Here is a 24360-nt window from a genome sequence, read left to right as displayed (position 1 = left end):
GGCAGATATAACGGTGTCAAAGCAGTGCATCTAATATGTAACAAATGGTATACATAGATGCACTATTTATTATTACTTTGAAGTAAGTTGGAAAAGTAGAGCCAAAGTAGAAATTGCTGGGGAAGTATCAACTTTACCAAGAAGATTTAAAATATCATGAATAGTACTGGACCAGTCCACCCTTTCAAATGAATCATTCTAATAACCTCAGTTTCCTTTTGTCGTGCTGTCTGCTTTTTGAACATGATATGTTGCCTGGCAACTCCATTAAAATCAATGAAAAGAAAATTGAAGTAAAAATAAAATCCTGTGGATGCTGGAAATCTAAAATTAAAAAAAAACAAAATTGCTGAAGAATATGAACAGGCCTTACAGCATCTGTGGAGAGAAAAACAGAGTTAACATTTTGAGTATAGAATGACTCTTCCTAGGAACTGGCTTTAGAATTTTGGAGTAGATCTGTAGCTCAGGTTGTGGATGTTGGGGTTGGTTGGCTCGCCGAGCTGGTTTGTTGTCCTGCAGACGTTTCGTTACCATTCTTGGTAACATCCTCAGTGCAGCCTCTGATGAAGCGTCGCTGTGTTTTTCTGCCTGGTTTTTAAACTCTGGGCTCGGTTGTGATGGATTGCCTCACTTCCGGGGTTCCACCACAGTGGAATGTACATGGGGTCGAGTTCAGTGTGTTTATTAATAGCCTACCTTGTGCAGTGCCATTCTCCCAGGAATTCTCGCGCTTGCCTCTGCCAAGCCTGGCCCAGGATCTTGGTGTTGTCCCAGTCAAATTCTTGGTTCTCCTTGTCCATGTGGATTGAGATGAGTGAGTATTGGTCATGTCTTTTTGTAGCCATTTGGGGAACCAACCAACCTCAATTTGCTTTAGGCTGGAAAATAATTTTTTTTATGTTGTTGACCAAGCAGGAGGAGGAGCAAGTGGAACAAATGGCGAGGTTGCCCAGAAGAAAAGACAAATGATAAAATGAAAAGTGTGTGCAAAGGGGCCTTGGACAGCAAGGAGAGAGGAAGCGAAAGGCAATTGATGAAAGGGTATCATGAAGAGAATGGTACTTGAAGGATGCTGACAAGGGTGGGGAAGGGAAGGTAGGTTTTGTTGTGGCATCCTGCTGGAGGAGATGGTTGAAACAGCAGGGGATGATCCGTTGTATGCAAAGGATGGCAGGGTGAAAAATGAGGACAAGGGAAACCCTGTTGTTGTCCTTGGAGGGAGAGCAAAGTGTGAGAGCATTAACACAGAAATTGGATCAGAAACAACGCCCAGGAGACTGTCGATCACAGGGAAAGTAACGGGGAATGCAGGGGAGTTTCCATCGAGATGAGGAAAACTTGCAGAAAGCACTACTGTGGAAGGTGGAAGCAGAGAAACTAGGAGAGCCCTTATAGCAAACAGAGTATGAAGATATGTAATCAAGTGAGAGTGTAACAGTGGATATAGGTAGGCAGCCTGTAGCCAGAAAAATTAAACAAAGATCTTTGTCACTCTTAGTACCTGTCTCCCTATTCCCCAACAAAACAGGCACCTCCTACTGCGACCATAGAAGTTGTAACACATGCCCTTTGACCTCCTTCCTGTCCATGCTAAAGCATCAATTTATTAAAGGTACAATTTTGTCTGGTATGCTTACTGCACACAATGCAGGCTCCTCTATATCTCAAAGAATCCCTACAGTGTGGAAGCAGGCCAGTCAACCCATTGAATTGACACCAACCCTCTGAAGAGCATCCCTCCCCCTCACCTTCCATTTCCCATGACTAACCCACCTAGCCTGCAAATCCCTGGGCACAATAGGCTTTTTAACATGGCCAATCCACCTCACATGCACATCTTTGGACATTGCCCACAGACACAGGGAGAATGTGCAAACCTCACGTAGACAGTTGCCCCAGGCTGTAATCAAACCTGGGTCTCCTGGTGCTGTGAGGCAGAAGTGCTACCTCTGAGCCACCATGCCACCCTGTGTGAGGCCACATGCAAACTGATTGACTGTTTTGTGGAACTCCTCTGCTCTGACTGTCAGAACAATCATGGCCTCCATTTGCTTGCTCCTTCAGTGCACCACCTTGCCCTAAGGGTAATATTTCTGGCCCAGGCCTGCTGCAGTGTTTCAATACCTAAGGAAAGTTAAAGGAGCAGCTCCTTATTTTCCAGTGATAATGGCAACTGCAGATGCTGGAGAATCCAAGATAATAAAATGTGAGGCTGGATGAACACAGCAGGCCCAGCAGCATCTCAGGAGCACAAAAGCTGACGTTTTGGGGTTAGACCCTTCATCAGAGAGGGCGATGGGGTGAGGGTCCTGGAATAAATAGGGAGAGAGGGGGAGGCCAACACCTTCATCCGCCTAGCCGAACTCGTCCTCACCCTCAACAACTTCTCTTTCGATTCCTCCCACTTCCTACAGACAAAGTGGGTGGCCATGGGCACCCGCATGGGCCCCAGCTATGCCTGCCTCTTTGTAGGTTACATGGAACAGTCCCTCTTCCACACCTACACAGGCCCCTAACCCCACCTCTTCCTCCGTTACGTTGATGACTGTATCGGCGCCGCCTCTTGCTCCCCAGAGGAGCTCGAAGAGTTCATCCACTTCACCAACATCTTCCACCCCAACCTTCAGTTCACCTGGGCCATCTCCAGCACATCCCTCACCTTCCTGGACCTCTCAGTCTCCATCTCAGGCAACCAGCTTGTAACTGATGTCCATTTCAAGCACACCGACTCCCGCAGCTACCTAGAATACACCTCCTCCCACCCACCCTCCTGCAAAAATTCCATCCCCTATTCCCAATTCCTCCGCCTCCGCCGCATCTGCTCCCACGATGAGGCATTCCACTCTCGCACATCCCAGATGTCCAAGTTCTTCAAGGACCGCAACTTTCCCCCCACAGTGATCGAGAACGCCCTTGACCGCATCTCCCACATTTCCCGCAACACATCCCTCACACCCCGCCCCCGCCACAACCGCCCAAAGAGGATCCCCCTCGTTCTCACACACCACCCCACCAACCTTCGGATACAACGCATCATCCTCCGCCACCTACAATCCAACCCCACCACCCAAGACATTTTTCCACCCCCACCTTTGTCTGCTTTCCGGAGAGACCACTCTTTCCATGACTCCCTTGTTCACTCCACACTGCCCTCCAACCCCACCACACCCGGCACCTTCCCCTGCAACCGCAGGAAATGCTACACTTGCCCGCACACCTCCTCCCTCACCCCTCTCCCAAGCCCCAAGATGACATTCCCCATTAAGCAGAGGTTCACCTGCACATCTGCCAATGTGGTATACTGCGTCCATTGTACCCGGTGTGGCTCCCTCTACATTGGGGAAACCAAGCGGAGGCTTGGGGACCGCTTTGCAGAACACCTCCGCTCGGTTCGCAATAAACAACTGCACCTCCCAGTCACAAACCATTTCCACTCCCCCTCCCATTCTTTAGATGGCATGTCCACCATGGGCCTCCTGTAGTGCCACAATGATGCCACCCGAAGGTTGCAGGAACAGCAACTCATCTTCTGCTTGGGAACCCTGCAGCCCAATAGTATCAATGTGGACTTCACCAGTTTCAAAATCTCCCCTTCCCCCACCGCATGCCAAAACCCGCCCAGTTCGTCCCCTCCCCCCACTGCACCACACAACCAGCCCAGCTCTTCCCCTCCACCCACTGCATCCCAAAACCAGTCCAACCTGTCTCTGCTTCCCTAACCTGTTCTTCCTCTCACCCATCCCCTCCTCCCACCCCAAGCCGCACCTCCATCTCTTACCTACTAACCTCATCCCACCTCCTTCTTCCCTGGACTGACCTATCCCCTCCCTACCTCCGCACCTATACTCTCCTCTCCACCTATCTTCTTTTCTCTCCATCTTCGGTCCGCCTCCCCCTCTCTCCCTATTTATTCCAGAACCCTCACCCCATCCCCCTCTCTGATGAAGGGTCTAGGCCCGAAACGTCAGCTTTTGTGCTCCTGAGATGCTGCTGGGCCTGCTGTGTTCATCCAGCCTCACATTTTATTACCTTCAGTAGCACTTGCTCCTCCTCCTCCTTAGTCAGCAGCATTCAGATGAACACTTTCTAGCCCTGAAAAGGAGCCATACTGGACTTGAAACGTTATCTCTGTTTGGATCTCCACAGATAGTGGCAAGATTGCTGAATTCCTCCTCTATTGCCTGCTTTTACGAAAGACAACTGGTGGTTTCTGCAGTAGGCAGCCATTCTTCACGTTTTACACATGAGTAGTGAATGTAAATAAGTGTTTGCTTCCATCATTCTTTCACAGGTATAGCAAAGGCTTGGAGAGCAGCTAATGGAAAATCATTCTTTAAAAAGAGAAAGTGACAAAATCCCAGAATTCTTGGCTACTTTCTTTAACGTCTGTGATCAGGGAATTCCTGGAATCTTTAAAGGCACAGTTCGGAAACCAAAAGATGATTATCCATGAATGATTTCAGAAAGGATGTTAATGCTTGACAAATGTGAGGGTGATGACAGATATGGTGAATACAAGAATTGGTCAAAACCCTGGAACTAGCTCCCTATCAGCATTTTTGGTGTCCACACAACAAGTAGACTGCAGCAGTTGAAGAAGGTACCTCACCATAATCTTCCGATGGACTAGTAGGGATGCGCAATAATGCTGGCCATCCAGCGACACCCACATTTCATGTATAAATGAAAACAAAGGACATACATGATGTGTTGTGTATAAACTTTCAACAAGGTTTGGCAATTGCACAAAGAACATTAGTGTATATTAACGAGCATCGAGTTAGATGTAAGAGGGAAAATTGGACTTACAAATGGTGGCAAGAAAGGGAAAAGTAATGAAGAGTTAAGTGCAGTTCCTCGGAATGGCTGGGTGCTGAAAGGATTTTTTTTCTGAGACTACTTCTATTCTCTGTACTCAGGAAAGCTTTGGATATATTGCTCGAGAGACTGGTTCCTGCATTTGCAGGCAATACTAAAACCTGGAGGTTTTGCCAATAATTCTGCAGGAAAAGTGAAACAGCATATTATTAATAAGGTGGCTAAATGGCCAAAAAATAACCAAAAAGTCTCCAGTGAATTTTCATCTCTCAATGTGCAGTGGTACTTTTAGTTAAGGAAGTGTAATGATTTTGTGTTGAACAGATGAAAGTTGTAATGTGGAATAACAAGGGATTTAAGCTTTCAGATTCACAAGATAACTCAAATGAACAACATCTTAAGTTACTAAAATTTGTTTTTTTTCACAAAAGAGACAGAACATGAAAGTTAAGTTGCAAGGGGGAATGTGTCTAAAACCTTGTTGAAACAACCATTGAAGTAACACATGCAATTTGTAACGTCAAACTTTCGGGTGAATGTTGAAACAATGAGAACTGCACAGTAGGGATTCTTGGGAATGCTGCCTGTAATAAGGTAATACCAAGACAGACTTGAAAAATTAGGACTGTTATTATCTCAGCAATAACAGGATGACTTCAAGAAGAAGAATTTAAAATTCTGAAGGAATGGGATACAACGAAGAGACATAGGCTTAACGTGAATTTTCCTCTGGAGTTGCTGATAGAAATCATGTCAATGTGGCAACCAGTGCAGCATTCTTAATCAAGCTGCTAGACATCAAATACTATAGAATGTTGCCTGATGTATACTGTCCACAGAAAGCAGAACACATCTAACCAGTGAGCACCACGGTGTCCACTCTCAATGATCAGTGTCATTGTCTGTGCTATCTAGCTCCATCCACTCAGTAATTCTCACAATGCGATACTCAGTTTGGGCTCTTGCAGGGGCACGCAGGTCCTGACCTCATTTCAGCCTTGTCCCACGCATGGTTCACGCACGAAATCTGGAAGGAGAGTGACTGGCCTAGACATCAAGGCTGCATTTGGCCAAATGTGGTCCCAAGCAACTCTCTGGCAAAATTGAAATGACTGGACACTGATTGGATTCAGCCCTTTCACAAAGGAAGACGATTATGGTTGTTGGACACCAATCACCTTTCTCTCCCTACATCCCCAAGTACATTAATGCAGTGTTCTTCAGTATAATGACCCAGGCCCAGCCACCTTCAGCTGCTGCAAAATTGAGTTTCATTTCAGTGTAAGACCAGAAGTGGGCTGTGTTGCTCAGTACTTTGCGTGAATCCTCAGCTACTGACTCAGTCTTTACCCAGATAAAGCCAGGTAAAGACATTTTGCAGATTTGGGCTGACAAGTGGCAAGTGACGCTCACATCACTCAGGTACCAGACAATGACCATCAACAAGAGAAAATCTAACCATGTCTCTTGACATTCAAGAATATTGCCCCTTTTTGAAATTTGCACCAATGATTTTTTGCAAGTAATTCTTCAGCGGCCATATAAACACTGTGGCAACAAAAGCAAGTCAGAAACTGAGGGTTCTGCAGCATCCAATTCACTTACTGACCTTCAAAACTAATTAACCATTTCTGAGGCATAAGTCAGGAGTGTGATAACATATCCTTCAATCCCTGGATTGGTGCAGTTTCAAAAATATGTGAGATGCTAAACACCATCCAGGACAAAGCAGCCTGTTTAAGAGGCATTCTCTCCAGTCCTTCAAGCATTCACTGCCTCCATCACAGTAACATTGTGTACCATCTGTAAAATGTTCTGTGGCAATCTGCCAAGACTTCTTTAGAAGCACCTTCCAAACTTGCAATCTCTCTAATTTGAAAGGAAAAGCGCAGCAAATACACAGGAACAGTGATACCAGCAAGTTCTTCTCTGAGCTGCACTTCACTCTGACTTGGAAGTACATTTCTAATACTTCACTGTTGTTGGGTCAAAATGCTGGGACTCCTTTCATGACAACGCTGTGGGTGCACCTACATAACATGGACTGTGGTAGTTCAAGAAGACAGCTCACCACCCACTTCTCCAGGGCAATTTACAATGAGTTATGTTTACTAACCTTGTGTCGGCGCTGGCTGTATCCTAAGATCGAATAAAAACATTTAAGGGAAGGCCACTGTTGAAATAAAGGGCAACAAAAAGACAAGGGCAGATGCATGAGCTGGCAACAATTTATTGTGTGACAGATAAAAAGCAACAGACTGATTGGGCCAAACAGTTTTCCCTGTTGTGTGTCCTGCGCAGTTCACAATGGTGAAAATAGCACAGCAAGATTTTAAATTTAGATCTGCTGTGCCCTTATCTGTATGTATATCTAAAACTGCAGTGCTGCAAAAAAAATCCCTTGAAATGATAATGGAATACTCCAGGGAAAGCACTCAATGTGTAATTCAGTCCAGTGGGTTACTCAATGCATTTATTAAGACTAACTTCTGAGTGCAAACTGCCAAAATCAGTTGAATAATAAGGGAATTAAAAATCTGTTCATGAGGTTGAATTAAAATTCTGTTCAGCTGGCATAGCCCAGTAAATCTTCATTTCCATAATAAGAACTGAATTCAAGACATAATGCAGTTTTGTTTCTTATTTTTACAGCAGTGGTTACAGTGCTCATAGATTGACAATGGAGTGATCGATGCTGAGTTCCCTCAACTCCTGAGCTGAACTGAAACAAAATGTTATTATAATGATATACTAACCTTGTGAAGGAAGTCACCTGCTGAAGGGAAATGTATTCTTAACATGTTGTTTTACCTCACCATTTGAGTTGGCACTTAAGGCTTGGTCTCAGTGTCCAACACTGTGGCATCAGCTGGATGTTATACCCACTGATCATAATAGATGGCGTAGCTATTAGAGATCGAGGTCAAAAAGCAATTAACTGAAAAGGTTGTCACGTCTACCTGGAGTTTGTATCTGCTGAGGGCTTCAGTGCTATTTTTCTGTGAAATATTGCCAGAAGATTAAGGTAAAGGTCATCAAAGATCAGGATTAAAAGGAGCAAAGGCATTATCTGGGATATAAAAAGAAACAATTATTTTGGTTGTGAGGGGTCTAAGCTTACCGCAAAGGGTAAGGAAATCACTTGCTATCTGATTGTAGCGTTAATCCGTCTCACATTTAGTTCACATGGTCCCCTCTCTGATCCAGCAGCTGCTTCCTCCGACATGGGGCCAGAAAGCCTGAATCTGGTGAGAACTGATTCTGGCAAAGAGACAAACGGTTCCATGCATACAGAAACATCAAAGATGGTGCTGAGGGGAGGGGTTCAGTGGTAGATGAGTCAAGGTGGTGCTGCAGAAAGGCGATGTTACAGAAGGTAGAAAACTAGGCAGGAACATTGATGGAGAAACTCAACAGGTCTGGTCGCATCTGTAGAGAGAAAACAGGGCTAACATTTCACATCCAGTGAGCCTTCTTCAGAAGTTACTCGCAACATTAACTCTTGTTTTCTCTCTGTAGGTGCTGGCGGAACTGCTGAGTTTCTCCAGCAGTTTCTGTTTTTGTCTCAGATTTCCAACATCTTCAGTTCGACATAAACATAGAAGTAGGTGCAGGAATAGGCCATTCGGCCCTTAGAGCCTGCACCACCATTCAATATGATCATGGCTGTCATGCAATTTCAGTATCCCACTCCCACTTTCTCTCCATATCCATGATCACTTTAGCCACAAGGGCAATGTTCAGCTCTATGTTTTATTCATGGAAATAGGTAGCCTTCTCAATGGATGGCGATGTGAAGACAAAAGCTGAGTTTGGCATTGAGTCGGATGCTAAGCCTTCGTGCACTGAAGCAGTGGTCTATTGGTAAAAAGGAGCTGTTAGCAAGAACTCAGTCCACTTGTAGCAGGGGCAAAAGACAATTAAAATGACAAGCCACTTCAGATCTTTTACGAAGTTTGAGCAGAATATAACCATGCTTCACTTTTTAATGCAAACACGATATGAGCTACAGACCAGTTGTCATGCTACCAACACCAACTTGAAAGGGAAATTCTGTTGTTATTGTTTTTAAAATTGGTTTCACGAGGACACAAACGCATTAAAGAAACACAACTGGATACATAACTAGTTATAGGCATTAAAGGGAATAAAATTAGAGGGCAGTCGGCAACAAAGGTAGACCAAACAGTTAGATTTTCAGGACTATATTAAGGACAAAAGAGAGGAAGTGAAGCACAGAGGTAAAAAGATGAGATTTTAGAAGATTTAGAGATAAGGATGAGAATGTTAGAGGCATTCTTTGGCCAGAGTCACTGCAGATCATTGAGCACAAAGATAATGGGTTGAAGAGGACTTGATCTGAGTTTGGACACTGTGGGGTTGGAGCTTATTTTCAATGATTTCAGGTTTATGGAGTGTAAAAGATGGGAGACTATCTAAGAGTTCATGGACATAGTCTAGTGGTAACAAAGGCAAGAATAAGAGTTTCACCCTTAGGTTGTTTAAGATGGGAGCTGGAATTGGATATTGGTCTGAGATTGAAGTGTGCAGCATTGGTGATGTTGCAGATTTGTCTGGTCAGAATCTCATCTCATGGCCAGGTATAGCACCAAGGTAGCAAACATTCTGGTTCAGTCTAAGACACTTGCTCAGAAGAGGGCTGAAGTTGGTAACTATAAATTATTTCGGCAGAGCCCAAAATCTGTGGTTTTAGCCCCTCCAATTTTTAGCTCGACGTACTTTCATTGTTGGGAAAGAGCAGAGGAATTGAACGAAGCAGAAAATTCTTTTAGGCTTCCTGTTACGTAGCAATGCACAGTATGACAGAGCATTGACCACACTGAAAGAATCCATTTCACCCAGATTGTATCCATACTCCACATAAGTCCATTCCCAGCCTCTTCCTCTTACCTTGTGAAGATATTCTTCCATTTCATTTTCCCTTTTTCGTTTATCAAGCTTCTCCTTCACTGTATCAAAGCTGGTAACCTCAGTTGCATCTAATTCCTACAAGTTCCATAGTCTAACAATTCTCTGTGAAAAGGGGCTCTGAAATCATTCATATTCATAAGCCCTGGTTCAGGATTCTCTCCGAAATGGAGCAAATCCAGTTAAATTCAGCACATTAAGTTCTCCTTCGTTTCTGGGCATGCAGTTGAAGAAAGCAGACTGGATAAAATGTGTTTCAGACTTCACATCCCCCTGAATCTTTGGGCAGTATTTTCTGCAGACGATGTGGGGAGTCTCACCTGGAGAGCTTGCAAAAGCCCTGCATCACCTCTTTTCAGGCAGGCCTGCCACAGCTTGTACCACTTCAGTACTTAACTGGCCAGCAACATGTCTTTCCCTGATAACAAGGATCTGTGGAGGCTGAAATCCAAATCACCCAGAGCTACCAGACAGTCAGAGGCCATCACCCGTTCAGTTAAGAAAGTGTGGAGCTGGATGAACACAGCAGGCCAAACAGCATCTTAGGAGCACAAAAGCTGACGTTTCGGGCCTAGACCCTACATCAGCTTTTGTGCTCCTAAGATGCTGCTTGGCCTGCTGTGTTCATCCAGCTCCACACTTTATCTCGGATTCTCCAGCATCTGCAGTTCCCATTATCTCTGACCCATTCAGTTAAGGCCAATCAAGGAGTTGATGACAAAGGCAGGGATTTGACTTTCATAGGCCTTCTCCCTGGACTTATCCAGGATCCTCTTGCTCCCTATTAAATCTGATGGAGGCGAAACCCTAGCGGTATTATTGCTGCACTGTTAATTCAGAGACCTAAGAATGTTCTGGGGCCCTGGGTTCAAATCCTGCCTTGGCAAATGGTGGAGTTTGAATTCAATCTTTTTTTTCTAAAATCTGGAATTAAGAATCTGACAGTGGCCATAAAACCACTGTCAATTGTCAGAAGAAAACAACTGGTTCACTAGTGCCTTTTGGAAAGGGAAATTGCCATCCTTACCTGGTCTGGCCTACATGTGACACCCAGCAATGTGGTTGACTCTTAACTGTCCTATGGGAAATTAGGGATCAGCAATAAATCCTGGCCTAGCCAGTGACACCCTCATCCCATGAATGAATGAAAGAAATCACACACCCCACCACTACCACTTTTTTTGTTACAATGTCACAATAAGGTTTAACATGTATTTTTAAATCAAAATATTTAAGACTAATTATTGGTGATGAGTTGAACCAAGAAATAGGGATAGTACTTTCTCTGATTGCTTAGTCATAACATAGCGTGTGCTGAATTCAAAATGATGTATAGCAATACTGTACAAAATAGAACTTCTATTTAGCAAGTTTTGAGAAGAATTGTAGCTCAGGTTGAGTTTCTGGATGTGAGCTGGAAGGTTAGTTTTCAGACGTTTCATCACCATTCTACGTAACATCATCATTGAGCCTCCGGTGAAGCGCTGGTGTTATGTCTCGCTTTCTATTTGTGTGTTTAGGTTTCCTTGGGTTGGTGATGTCATTTCCTGTGTTGGTGATGTAATTTCCTGTTCTTTTTCTCAGAGGATGGTAGATGGGCTCCAAATCACTGTGTTTGTTGATGGAGTTCCTGTTGGAATGCCATGCTTCTAGGAATTCTCGTGCGTGTCTCTGTTTGGCTTGTCCTAGGATGGATGTGTTGTCCCAATCAAAGTGGTGTCCTTCCTTATCTGTATGTAAGGATACTAGTGATAGTGGGTCATGTCGTTTTGTGGCTAGTTGATGTTCATGTATCCTGGTGGCTAGCTTTCTGCCAGTTTGTCCAATGTAGTATTTGTCACAGTTCTTGCAAGGTATTTTGTAGATGACATTCGTTTTACTTGTTGTCTGTATAGGGCCTTTTAAGTTCATTAGCTGCTGTTTTAGTGTGTTGGTGGGGTTGTGGGCTAAGCTGATGCCAAGAGGTCCGAGTAGTCTGGCAGTCATTTCGGAAATGTCTTTGATGTCGGGGAGAGTGGTTATGGTTTCTGGGCCCGTTTTGTCTGTTTGTTTGGGTTTGTTGCTGAGGAATCGGCGGACTGTGTTCATAGGGTACCCATTCTTTTTGAATACGCTGTATAGGTGATTTTCCTCTGCTCTGCGTAGTTCCTCTGTGCTGCAGTGTGTGGTGGCTCGTTGGAATAATGTTCTAATGCAGCTTCGTTTGTGGGTGTTGGGATAGTTGCTCCTGTAGTTCAGTATTTGGTCCATATGTGTTGTTTTCCTGTAGACGCTGGTTTGAAGTTCCCCATTGACTGTTCGCTCTACTGTGACATCTAGGAATGGCAGTTTGTTGTTGTTTTCCTCCTCTTTTGTGAATGTTATGCCAGTAAAGGGTATTATTGATGGTCTTGAAGGTTTCCTCTAATTTGTTTTGTTTTGTGATGACAAAGGTGTCATCCACGTAGCGTACCCAACGTTTGGGTTGGATGATTGGCAGAGCTGTTTGTTCGAGTCTCTGCATTACTGCCTCTGCTGAGAACCCTGAGTGGCCTTACCACCCACTTCACTTTCAATTACAAAACCTACAGACAAACCAACGGAACACCCATGGGATCTCCGATATCCCCGAGCAAACTCACATCCAGAACTTCTTGTTATATGGCATTCAACAGCAGATCCCAAACAGCTGCATGTATATTAAATTCTTATTGAGGGATAATTAGTGTTGTTATTTCAACATATTATATCAAAAATTATATTAAAAATGTAATTACAATGATAATACCAGGGCAGTTCCCCCCCGCCCCCCCCCCCCCCCCCCCCCCCCGGCTACTTTTTAATACATTGTGAGTGTTTAGCCAGAATTACTGATAGGAGGCCACCCTTGCACTATTTTAAAGATTGAACCAACACTAGACAGGGAAAATCTTCCACAGGCTCTTCTCAACTCCCAAGTTCTTTTCAAAGCAATCATTTGATGCGCCCGCCAAGCCTTTTACAGCCATCATGTCATTTACTCCTTTCTGACTTGTGAAAACGTAAGTGCCTAAGCTAAACTTGTAAACCTTTCTCCATCATTTGGTCGTTGTTGAACAGAGCAGCCATATTACTGTCAACCCCAGAAGAAAACATAAGGATTGCTTTGAAAATTTTGAGATCGATGAACAACCTGTTCCCCCATTCTCTGATCTTGGCAGTTAACCGATTGGAGGCTCCAGTTAGCTTCAGCAGCCCTCAGCGAGGGGAGTACAGACCAGCTACGCTTCTCACTCCTGATGGCTATCCTAACACCAGAACTGAAGTAGGCCATTCTCACAAATTATTGCACCATTCACTTGGCTCAATGTTTCCTAAACCTCTTTCCCAGTGTGACCCTGTATTGCCACTTGAAAACTGTCATGACCCCTCAGTGAAAGCTGTGAGCGTGAAGTAAGGGGAACTTTTCGTGCAGGAGCTCCACCATTCTAACTCAATCAAAGTCCCAGGGCAACCATGGCTGCCTCCGAGCTCAAGACCCCAGAATTCCAACTCTTGACCACACTTGGGGTCCTGAGCTCCTCTTTGGGAAGCCCTGTGCTGACCTGCATCTTAACACCATCTACCACACTGTCTTTTGTGTGAAAATCGTAATCCCTGAACATTGTAGCTCTCGTTGTAAGGTTCGGCTACAACGGGATTCAAGTCCTGAGAATCTTGTATGTTGTATGCAATAAGGTGTCAAGGTTATACTTAAGGAACAGTTGCAGTTTTAAGAGTTATATAGAGCAGTTCTGTGTGACGTTATTTTTAAATCTCTGTATGTTTTATTTCCAAAGCACACTTTTTGGATAAGATAGTTAAAGGTACTGCATGTTTTCTTTCCCTCTGATTTTGTTATGCTGTTCCTGTGTATACAGGAAATATGTAACCAAATTTTTTACGTATTTCTAGCATGGTTTCATCATTCAGACTTTTGACAGCTAATATATTAATGAGGCATTTATACTGAGTTATGTCTGCAGTATTTTTACAGCAATTAGTACCTGAAAATTTTGCAAGTCAATTAGCTGGAAATAAATAGGCTTCAGATTCATTTGCTGTCTCATTGTTGTTGGTGGTACACATGCTAACTCATGTACTGTAGCACTGCAAAATTGCTCAAAAGCAATTGAGAACGGTTCATCCCTGTTACATGTTAGTTAATGCAAGTGAGAACAAAAATGGATCACAGAATGCAAAATTTTGGAGGAATAATTTCATCATGGAAGAAGAAATCATTCGTAACAACGTCAAGCATTGTTTGCAGCTATGTGTGAAACTGTTAAGTGGTTTGGGGTAAATTGAATAGAGGTTTAATGATCATGCTGCCTCATCATTCATGGATAATATTTATGTGTTTGTTAACAGAGTTTCTGAAATATGTTACTTAGTTTCCAGAAATGTTCCTACAGCTGCATTTCCAGGCATCTCTTACTTAAGCTGTTAGCCATGACAGTAAAACCTGACTTCATTATTAAGAGCAGCAGGAGGAGTTTTGTTCGACTCACTCATCTTTGTAACTGCGAGCATCCTTTTTCTTCTGTTTGTATAAATATAGATTCTGAATATGCCATTATTTTTAATTATGTTTCCACAATTTTCCTCCTTGTCCATAATAGCAGACAAGATAGGATACAAAGGTAAAGACAAAAGCCCTAGGGAGATTGTTACGAACAATCCCTCTCCGCTATCTGTCTTCAAGCACGTCATTTAGCGTGAATTTTTTTTTTAAATTTTAAGTTGTTTTAATTTATTTTCTTCTGTTCAGGCTTTTAGTCTATGTTTATTGTGGTTCTTATGTTTATTACATTCTGTCTGTCTTAAGTTGTTCAACATGCCAAGCTGCTGTTTCTTTTGAAAACCTTGCCAGTCCCATTCAGTCCATCCGCAGTCTTAATTAGGTGTTCGGCGCTCTCACTGTTTCCTAGCCTTTGCTTACTCCTTTGAAAGGAATGTGAATTTTCAAAGCTGAAAGATTTTTTTTCTTTTTATAATCAATAAAGTATAACTGTAAATACCTTACCTATGCTTTGTTCATCTGTTTCAGTTGCCATAATTTCACATGAATAAGAAGAAACATGAAAGCCCCACAATAAAGAGGGTTACTCTCTGCACTTTGAGAGGATAATGGCAGGAGACAGAAATAAATCTGGTTCTTCCCCCCCCACCCCGCCGCCCCAAATGGCTGAAGCTGAATTGGTGTGTTGAAAGGGCAGAGTCAAGGTGGGGGGCTGGGGGTGGTGCTGGGAGGTAATGTGTGTCAAGCAAACCGTCCTACCCTCTTGTGTTGAGAAGCTGTCTCCAAGAGAATAAACACAGATGAAAATGGAGACAAAGGATGCCATTTCAGAAAATGCACATAAGGTTCAGTAATTTTTCAGAAACAAATCTCAAAGTTATAAGTTTAGATTTGCTGAAACTCGGGGCATATAGACTCCCACCTGACACAGATCTGAAGCACATAGAGCCAGATTGAATTCCTAATCCGTTCTTTATGCCCCTATCTCTGCACAAATGCCAATTATGGGCTGTGCTTGGCTTCTGTTTCTTTTCTGTCAGCGAGGAAAAGGAACATCAGTGCCAGTTCTCACCCCTGATTGTTGGAGGAACAGTTAAGTGATTCAACACTGGAACCATTCCTGCCATTCATACAAATGATGGCTGCTCAGTATTTTAACTCCATCCACCCACCTTGAATATCTTGACCAAACAAAAATTTACCCCGTCACTGTTTTGAAATTTTCACGTGACCTCGCATTGATTGGAAAGAGTTACAGATTTCTACAATCCTTCGAGTGAAGAAATACTTCCAGGAGTCGTTTTTATATTTCCTGCTTCTGGACTTAAGGCTTTTTTCAATTTTTACTGGAATCTCTCCACCGCTGGAGATAGTTTCTGTTTATCTATCCCATCAAATTAAATGATTATCTTAAATGTCTCAATTTTCATTAGATCATCACATAATGATTTATAAGCAAGGAATGGTGGATCTGTCCAGTGACTGTTGCTGGATCAAGCATATCTGTGAGGATTTTGATTAGACTAGGGCTGCATTGAGAGGTCCTTCAGAGTTAACTATCTAGCATCACCCATGAAGAATCTCCAGAATGAGGATCTTGGAGGATGGGTCAGCTGGCATCTGTGGAACCTTATGCCAGCTTGAGGGAAGGGTTTTTGGAAAAGAAGAGGTGAACATTGGTGAAGTGAAAGAAAATAATGTTCAGCATTCCATATCGCTGCTGTAGAAACATGCAATGGCACAGTTGTTCATCCAAGATCAGAATGGTTCATGAGGAAAGCCAGACATTCAACAGAAGTGGAAAATGCTAAAATTCCAGCATTTTGAAGCTGCATGTTTCCACTCTGGTCCTTTACCCATTGTAAATAGGTACATTCAGGTCAGGTATGATAGACATACATCAGATACAACCCCCATGGCTGCAAACAGATTGGGCCATGTTTTCCTCACACATGCCTAGCTTCAGGGAGGTGACTAAATACACTAAAGAATCCGCTGACTAACCATTTGTTGCTTTTGGTGTTATTTTCTTTGTACTGAATAACCAAACTCCCCACTGCCCCACCATCTACCCCTTGCCCAGTTGAAGGTCGCTGACCCTGAGGAACTCTTCCCAGACCCACTGTGAAACAGAAATTGTTGGAAAGGCTCAGCAGATCTGGCCGCATCTGTGGAGAGAAGTCAGAGTTAATGTTTAGGGTTCACTGACCCTTCCTCAGAACGGGATGGAGAATTGGTAGATGCACGAAATTTCCTTCATGTATCCCGCTTTTTTGACCTTCCCAGATTCCCTCACTCAGAAGGGAACCCCTCTGCTGGAGCCAGTGTTCAATTCTTCGATTTCTGTTGTAATATTTGTAATTGGTTGCGTTGTAAGGGATTTTTGGCCTTTTCAAAACTTGATGGCTAAATTTGGAGTTTTAGAATGCAAAAAATACTCTCATGTTCAGTGGACAGTCAGAAATTCCATGTTTGGAATAGTAAAAGTACAGAGAGCCTTCCCAGTCCTCATCAGCAGCCAAGATTCCTATGTATTTCAGGGAACCTCGACTCAGTCCAGTAGTCAGTTTGCCGACACTATGAGTGCCTCAGAGCTATCGATTTATGGTGAATGTTGGCTATCTCTTCACCGTGACTTTGTAGTGAATAGAACGGAAATTCATTATCTTCCTTCAGAAATAACAGTAATGGAATCTTTAACTCCCTGCCTTAACTGAACTTGAATCCAATTCTAAAACATAGAAAGATACCATTTTATGTAGCGACACAGAGTTTAGCCACGAGAAACCCACGTGCACAGTTTGCTTGGATCTGCTCCCATTCCATCACAATCATTTTACTGGAAGAACAGCAGAAAACTGCATCAGCCAAGTTGCAGTCACTGTTATGAGGAAATCCCAAAGACTTTGCATTCAGGGGATCACTTCGACTGAATTTTCCTAGGACTAGAATAAAATTTCACTTTATTGCCATCGTTGTAAAAGATCTTTGGTTGTACAATTCACACTTCTTTCCATTATTTTCTTTATTCTATTGTCACTCTTAATAGAGCACACCAGATTCATATATTTGGTTTCCTTGGTGACCATATTATTCAAAAGAATTACAAGATAAACTTGAAATTCCTTATAAGATCCCCATTTGCGGCATAATTGAAATGTAACTTCACCGTACTCCACCATCCAATTGGGAGATGCATAGATTACACATTTGGATCAATACAGCATCTACCACTCAGTCAATGACTTTGCTGCTCTGTAGAGCTACAGAGTATTTGTGTCTTTCAAAGAGTGACATACATTCGTATTGCAGAAGGGTACAGTTTATCCATGTGAAATTATGGTCTCTGTGCTTCAATAAAAGGCTTGTAGCTAGTGAACTTCCATTAGCATTTATTTGCATGCCAAAGCATTAGAGCATTGTGTTTAGTATTTATCCTCTGCATTCTTTTCTCAGAGGGTTGCCCTGGCCTTTGCAATAGTAATGGAAGGTGTACCCTTGACCAAAATGGTTGGCATTGTGTTTGCCAGATGGGGTGGAGAGGTGCCGGGTGTGATGTTGCCATGGAGACTGCATGCTCTGATAGCAAGGACAACGAAGGAGGTAAGAACACAGATTTTCAACCCTTGCAACTGGTCGTGCCTGAAATGCAAGTTGGCACCAATGAAATGAAACATTTATACAACTTTTCTGCAAACTGCTGGTTTCTTTGAAGGAATGTTTTGATACTCTTTGGACCCTTCATGCATGCTAAACAGATGCAATTAAAATAAATCATTGAGTTGAGCCATGTACAGCTCAAACACAATTGTACAGCAAAGGTGAATAAATGGTGTTGGAGAATCGCAACGAAACCATTTCAACATGTTGCTGTGTTAATGTCAGGAGGTAGGAATCAAATTTCTGTCAGTAACAGCATATCGGTGAATTATTTCATGTGATAATATAAATTTTAAAAAGAGCCTTCTTAATTCCAACAAAAATCCTTCAGTGGTCTCATTTCTCATAGACACTGGGCGCTAACTTATACTCAAACTAAATGGCCAATATTATTCTCTTAATTAACATTGACATCCCATTTAAGACACAAACTGCTCTCAAGCAATATCTACATCAGCGTTTCCAGCACTCTGGCACAATGGCAATAGCATTCCTGTATAGTGAAGCCCAATGTTATATCTGTTCCACATATCCAGTTAAAATCAGCTAAATTAACTCGAAAGAGGGATCAAAGCTGGAGCCTTGCACCGTCTCCATTCTCTCGCCCCCTTCCCCCCACCACAGCGAGACACACACACACGCACGCACATTGCTCAGTTACTGGGAAATCTTTTGAGCCTTTAGACAATTCTAAAATATACGTTTTAATGAACAGGGCAATCTGATACTTGTACTCGCATTGGAAGAGATTGGACAAATTAAATCAGGAGCATTGAAATACTCCCAAGGATTAACTTTTCACAGAAAGCAAGCTTTTAGTAACATCAACTGTTTGATGTAGTGGAATGCTAAATTGTTGTCCTTGTGAGATATTTTTGAAGAAGACCTCCATCTCTTTAAAAATGTTCAAACTGAGTTCTAACAAACTCAAATCTCTGGAAAATAATTATGACATTTAGGATGACTAGAAATTCGGAGTTGCATCACCTTTTTGGTTGCAGACACATTTCCCAGCATGCAGGATATCAGGTAGTACGCCTTGTTTGAAGTAAAACAATTCACTGCCACACTTACTTGGAAGCTGAGATAACACGGTGTAGAGCTGGATGAACACAGCAGGCCAAGCAGCATCGGAGGAGCAGGAAGGCTGACGTTTCGGGCCTAGACCCTTCTTCAGAAATGCCGGAAACATCAGCCTTCCTGCTCCTCTGATGCTGCTTGGCCTGCTGTGTTCATCCGGCTCTACACCGTGTTATCTCGGATTCTCCAGCATCTGCAGTTCCTACTATCTCACGTACTTGGAAGCTATTGCAGTGCAAATACAATCTGCAGTCATAGAATCACATGCAGCAATAGCCAACTTCAAGTAATAATACAAATTCCAAAGTAACTGATTTGAGTTGGCTGCTAACCAACTTTCCTTTCCTTTATCATTTGAACTAATTTATTCTAAACTATTTAAACAATTTTTGAAAGCCTGATCTGTGTTTCAAAGGATAAAAGATGAAAGAAAGGACCTATTTTTTACTTAGCACCTTTAGACATCCTAAAATGCTTCACAGCTGATGCAGTACTTTTATTGTGCAGTCACTATTGTAATGCGGCAAATATTTAGCATACAGCTTCTGCCTGTTTTCTTTGTGTTAAACCCAGACCGATGAGGAGAAAAAAAACTGCTTGGGTTTTCCTGACAGGCTCTTCTGATCAGCTACTGTGATCACACTAGAAGTCCACTGGGTAAATAATGACTGATCGAGAGAACCCTTGAAGAAATTGTAGGTTTTTATCTCCGGCAGTTGAGAGTTCCAGTTTCTATTTTGAATTAGCTACATTCCAAATGTTAGTTGTTACATGTCTGAAACATATTGATACTCCTAATTTGATGCATATCCATAGTTGTATCAAGCCCTAGTTCACAAGATTTACGCAAATAAGGAAAGCCATACAGCTTACAAACTAACCCTAGTTTTTACATCTCGAGGATCAGTGAGTAAGGATGCTGAGGTTATGCTGCAGGTCGACAAAACCTTGGTTAGACCCCACTTAGAGTGCTGTGAGCTGACCTGGGCACCACACTCTAGGCAAGATATATTGAGCTTGGGAGTAGTGCAACATAGGTTTACAAGAATGATAACCGGACCTCAGGGCCAGCACAGCGGCTCAGTAGTTAGCACTGCCTAACAGTGCCGGTGACCTGGGTTTGATTCCAACTTCGGGCAACTGTCTGTGTGGACTTTGCATGTTCTCCCCGTGTTTCCATGGGTTTCCTCCAGGTGCTTTGGTTGCCTCCCATAATACAAAGATGTGCAGGTTGGATAGATTTGCCATGCTAAATTGCTCCACTGTGTCCACTGATTTGCAGGCTAGAAAAATGCATGGTTACAGAGATAAGGAATGCTTTTTGGAAGGTTGGTGTGAACTCGATGGGCCATATGGCCTGCTTCCAGGGATTATATGACTATGAGGAGATATCATACAAATTAGGCCTGTGTTCCCCAGAATTTGAAAGGTTAAGTGGTGTTCTGATTAAAGTTTCCAGATATTAACAGGAAAAGGCAGGGTACATGAACTATTTCCACTGGTTGGAGATTCATGGTCTGAGACTTAGAGCCAGACCGTACAGGAGAGATACTAGGAAACTGATCCACACACAAAGGGTGGCAGTTGTCTGGAATTCCATTCCACAAATGGCAGTGAGTATGGATCAGTTGTTAATTTTAAATCTGAGATCGATATTTTTTGTTAAGCAAATGTATTAAGTGATGTGGGCAAAAGGCAGTTCAATGTAAGTAGGCCACAGATCAGCCATAATCTCATTAAATGGTGGAACAGGCTGTAGGGGCTGAATGACCCACCCCTGTTCCTGTATCCCTATCATCCACCCATAAGGAAGGAAAGGAACAACTGATAGAACAGAGAACTCCACAGCACAGTACAGGCCCTTCAGCCCATGATGATATGCCAAACTTTTACCCTAAACCTAAAGTCTATCTAATGTTCACCGCTACCTTTTACTGTCATCCATTTGCCAATCTAATAGCCGCTTAAATGCCCCTAATGAGGCCAACTCCACTATCCTCACTGGCAATGCATTCCACGCCCTGACCACTCCCTGAATAAAGAACCTATCTCGAACATCTCCCCTGCATCTACCTCCATGAACTTAAAACTATGTGCCCTCGTAAAAGCTACCTCCACCCTAGGAATAAGTCTCTGGCTGCCCATTCTAGATACCTCTGATCATTTTGTACACCTCTATCAAGTCAGCTCTCGTCCTTCGTTGTTCTAAAGAGAAAAGCCCTAGCTCTCTCAAACTTTGCTTGTAAGACCTTCCCTCCATTCCAGGCAACATCCTGGTAAATCTCCTGTGCACTTTTTCTAATTTTTGCTTCCACATCTTTCCTGTGATGAGGTGATCAGAACTGGGACACAATACTCCAGATGTGGCCGAACCAGGCTTTTGTACAGCTGGAGCATAACTTCACAGCTCTTGAACTCAATCCCTCCATTAATGAAAGCTAGCACACCGTACGCCTTCTTAACAACTCTATCCACCTGGGTGGCAGCTGTAAGGGAACTGTGAACATGAACCCCAAGATCCCTTTGCTCCTCCACACTGCCAAGAATCTTTCTGTTAACCCTGTATTCTGCTTTCAAGTTTGTCCTTCCAAAATGAATCACCTCACACTTTTCAAGGTTAAACTCCATCTGCCACTTCTCAGCCCAGCTCTGCATTCTATCAATGTCCGTTTGTAACCTAGAACAGCCCTCTGCACTGCGCACAACATGACCCACCTTCGTATCGTCCGCAAACTTGCTAATCCACCCTTCCACTCGTACATCCAAATTATTTACGTAAATCACAAATAAAAGAGGACCCAGAACAGATCCTCGTGGTACACCACTCGTAACTGAGCACCATACTGAATACTTTCCATCTGCTACCACCCTTTGTCTTCTAAGGGTCAGCCAATTCTGAATCCAATCTGCCACATTTCCCCCTACCCGGTGCCTCCTTACCTTCTGCATGAGCCTACCATGGGGAACCTTATCAAATGCCTTACTTAAATTCATGTTTACCCCATCCACTGCTCTACCTTCATCCACATGTTTGGTCACCTCTTCAAAGAAATCAATATGGTTTGTGAGGCATCTACCCCTCACAAATCCATGCTGATTATCACGGATCAAATTGCTCCTTTCCAAGTGATCATAAATCCTGTCTCTCAGAGTCCTTTCCAATAATTTGCCCACCACTGACGTTAGACTAACTGGCCTGTAATTTCCGGTGTTAGCCCGGTTCCCCTTTATGAACAAGGGAATAATGTTTGCTTCTTTCCAATCTTCTGGCACTATACCTGTGGAAAGTGAGGATGAAAAGATCATCGCCAAAGGCCGTGTGATCTGGCCCCTCGCTTCCCATAGAATCCTTGGATAAATCCCATCAGGCCCGGGGGACTTATCTATCTTCAACTTCCTCATAATTCCTAGCACATCTTCTTTACTAACATCAACCTCCTCCAGCATACCTACCTGTTTCACAACATCCTCTTCTACAACTAGGCCCCTCTCAGTTGTGAATACTGAAGAAAAGTATTCATTAAGGACCTCTCCTATCCCTTCAGGCTCCATACATAAATTCCCTTTCCAATCCTTGATCTTTCTCCGGTCATTTTCTTGTTCTGCACATATGTGTAAAAAGACTTGGAGTTTTCCTTGATCCTATCAATCCTATGAGGTTTTCTCATGCCCCCTTATAGCTCTCCAAAGCCCTTTCTTCAGCTCCTTCCTGGATAACTCGTATCCCTCTAGAGCCTTTTCTGTTTCTCTTTTCCTAAACCTTACATAAGCATCCTTCTTCCTCTTAACCAGTCGTTCAACCTCTCTCAAGAACCAAATCTCCTTCACTCGACCACATCATCCCTGCCTGCTAGGGACAAACATATCGTGCACCTGCAGGATGCATTCCTTAAACAATCTCCACATTTCTGTGGTGCTCTTCACTAACAGCATCTGTTCCCAATTTGTGTTGCCCAGTTCTTGCCTCGCTGAATTGTAATTACCCTTCCCCCAGTTGTAAACTTTACCCTGCCGTATGTACCTTTCCTTATCCATGACTATCATGAAAGAGACAGCGTTATGATCGCTACCTCCAAAATGCTGTCCTACCAACAGGTCTAACAATTGCCTAGCACCAAATCCAAAGTGGCCTCTCCTTGTGTTGGTCTATCTATATACTGTGTCAGGAATCCTTCCTGAGCGCACTGGACAAAATCTGCCCCATCTAAACTATTACAATTAAAATGTTTCCAATCAATATTTGGAAAGTTGAAGTCACCCATGACTACAACCCTTTGACTTCTGCACCTTCCCAGTATCTGCCTCCCAATCGGCTCCTCTACTTCTCTGCAACTACTAGGGGGTCTGTAAAAATCCCCCAACAAAGTGACTGCTCCTTTCTTGTTCCTGACCTCAACCCAAACTGACTCTATAGACGTATCGTTCTCGAACTGCCTTTCAGTAGCTGCTGTACTCACCCTGACTAGCAATGCCACTCTCCCACCTCTATTTCCACCCCCCCTATTTCTTTTAATGCATCTAAATCCCAGAACTTCCAATAACCATTCCTCTCCCTGAGTTACCCAAGTTTCTGTAATGGCATCGCAGTTCCAAGTACCGACCCGTGCCCTAAGTTCATCCTCTTTATTTCTGATACTTCGAGCATTGAGGTATACACACCTCAAACCATCTTGGTGTCCACAATTCTGCTCCATCGGCCGCATTTCTTTATTAACCAGCTCACTCCCTGTTGTGTCACCCATTTCTGAAGAAGGGTCTAGGCCTGAAACATCAGCTTTTCTGCTCCTCTGATGCTGCTTGGCCTGCTGTGTTCACCCAGCTCTGTGCTGTCTTATCTCACTCCCTGTTGTGTCTGTTTGAAGGCCGAATACCTCATCCTCTGAATTATAAATCCGGTTCTCCACCCCCTGCCAAACTAGTTTAACTAAACAGCATTTTTCGTACAGGTAAGCATCCTAGCTGTCAGGCTAGAGGAAGTGAGGTGAGGAAAGGTAATGCAAAGCATGATCGCAGAAGGAGATCTGAAAAGGGAAAAGGGAGAGGTGGAGGAATTTATGAAGCAAACTCCAGAGAGTGGAGCCTGGTTGAGGGCACAATCAAGAATGGTGAAGCAAATGAAGAAATTGGCAGGAACATTGCAGCATTGGTGATAATCAAAGGTAAGGAACCTAAAGAAGGGAGGTCAATGCTTGACCTGCCATGGGAAGAACACATCAGGTCATCAGGGCTCCAGTGAAAGAGGTATGCTTGCAAGGCCAGGGGAAACCTTTCTATTCCTTCCAGCTTACAAGCAGTGTTTAAGAGGCACTTAAATTTCCCCCAGAGTCATACTGTCAACTCTGCACTGATGT

At 43.3% G+C, this 24360-nt stretch overlaps 1 protein-coding gene across 7 annotated transcripts in view; it reads left to right on the top strand.

The window, feature by feature from the left end:
• The window catches only part of tenm3 (teneurin transmembrane protein 3), a 3293451-nt gene that overhangs the window by 3168235 nt on the left and 100856 nt on the right, over nucleotides 1–24360 (top strand). For all 7 annotated transcript variants that reach the window (XM_059644858.1, XM_048526868.2, XM_048526869.2 and 4 more), the window contains 3 exons: nucleotides 13548–13574; nucleotides 14370–14390; nucleotides 17726–17872. In XM_059644858.1, the coding sequence (XP_059500841.1) occupies nucleotides 13548–13574; nucleotides 14370–14390; nucleotides 17726–17872 (195 nt within the window). The remainder of the gene's footprint in view (nucleotides 1–13547; nucleotides 13575–14369; nucleotides 14391–17725; nucleotides 17873–24360) is intronic.

Source organism: Stegostoma tigrinum, chromosome 3, assembly GCF_030684315.1.
Source record: "Stegostoma tigrinum isolate sSteTig4 chromosome 3, sSteTig4.hap1, whole genome shotgun sequence".
Classification (NCBI taxonomy): domain Eukaryota; kingdom Metazoa; phylum Chordata; class Chondrichthyes; order Orectolobiformes; family Stegostomatidae; genus Stegostoma; species Stegostoma tigrinum.
The sequence above is the reverse complement of the archived record's forward strand: the minus strand, read 5'-3'. Positions and strand labels throughout refer to the sequence as shown.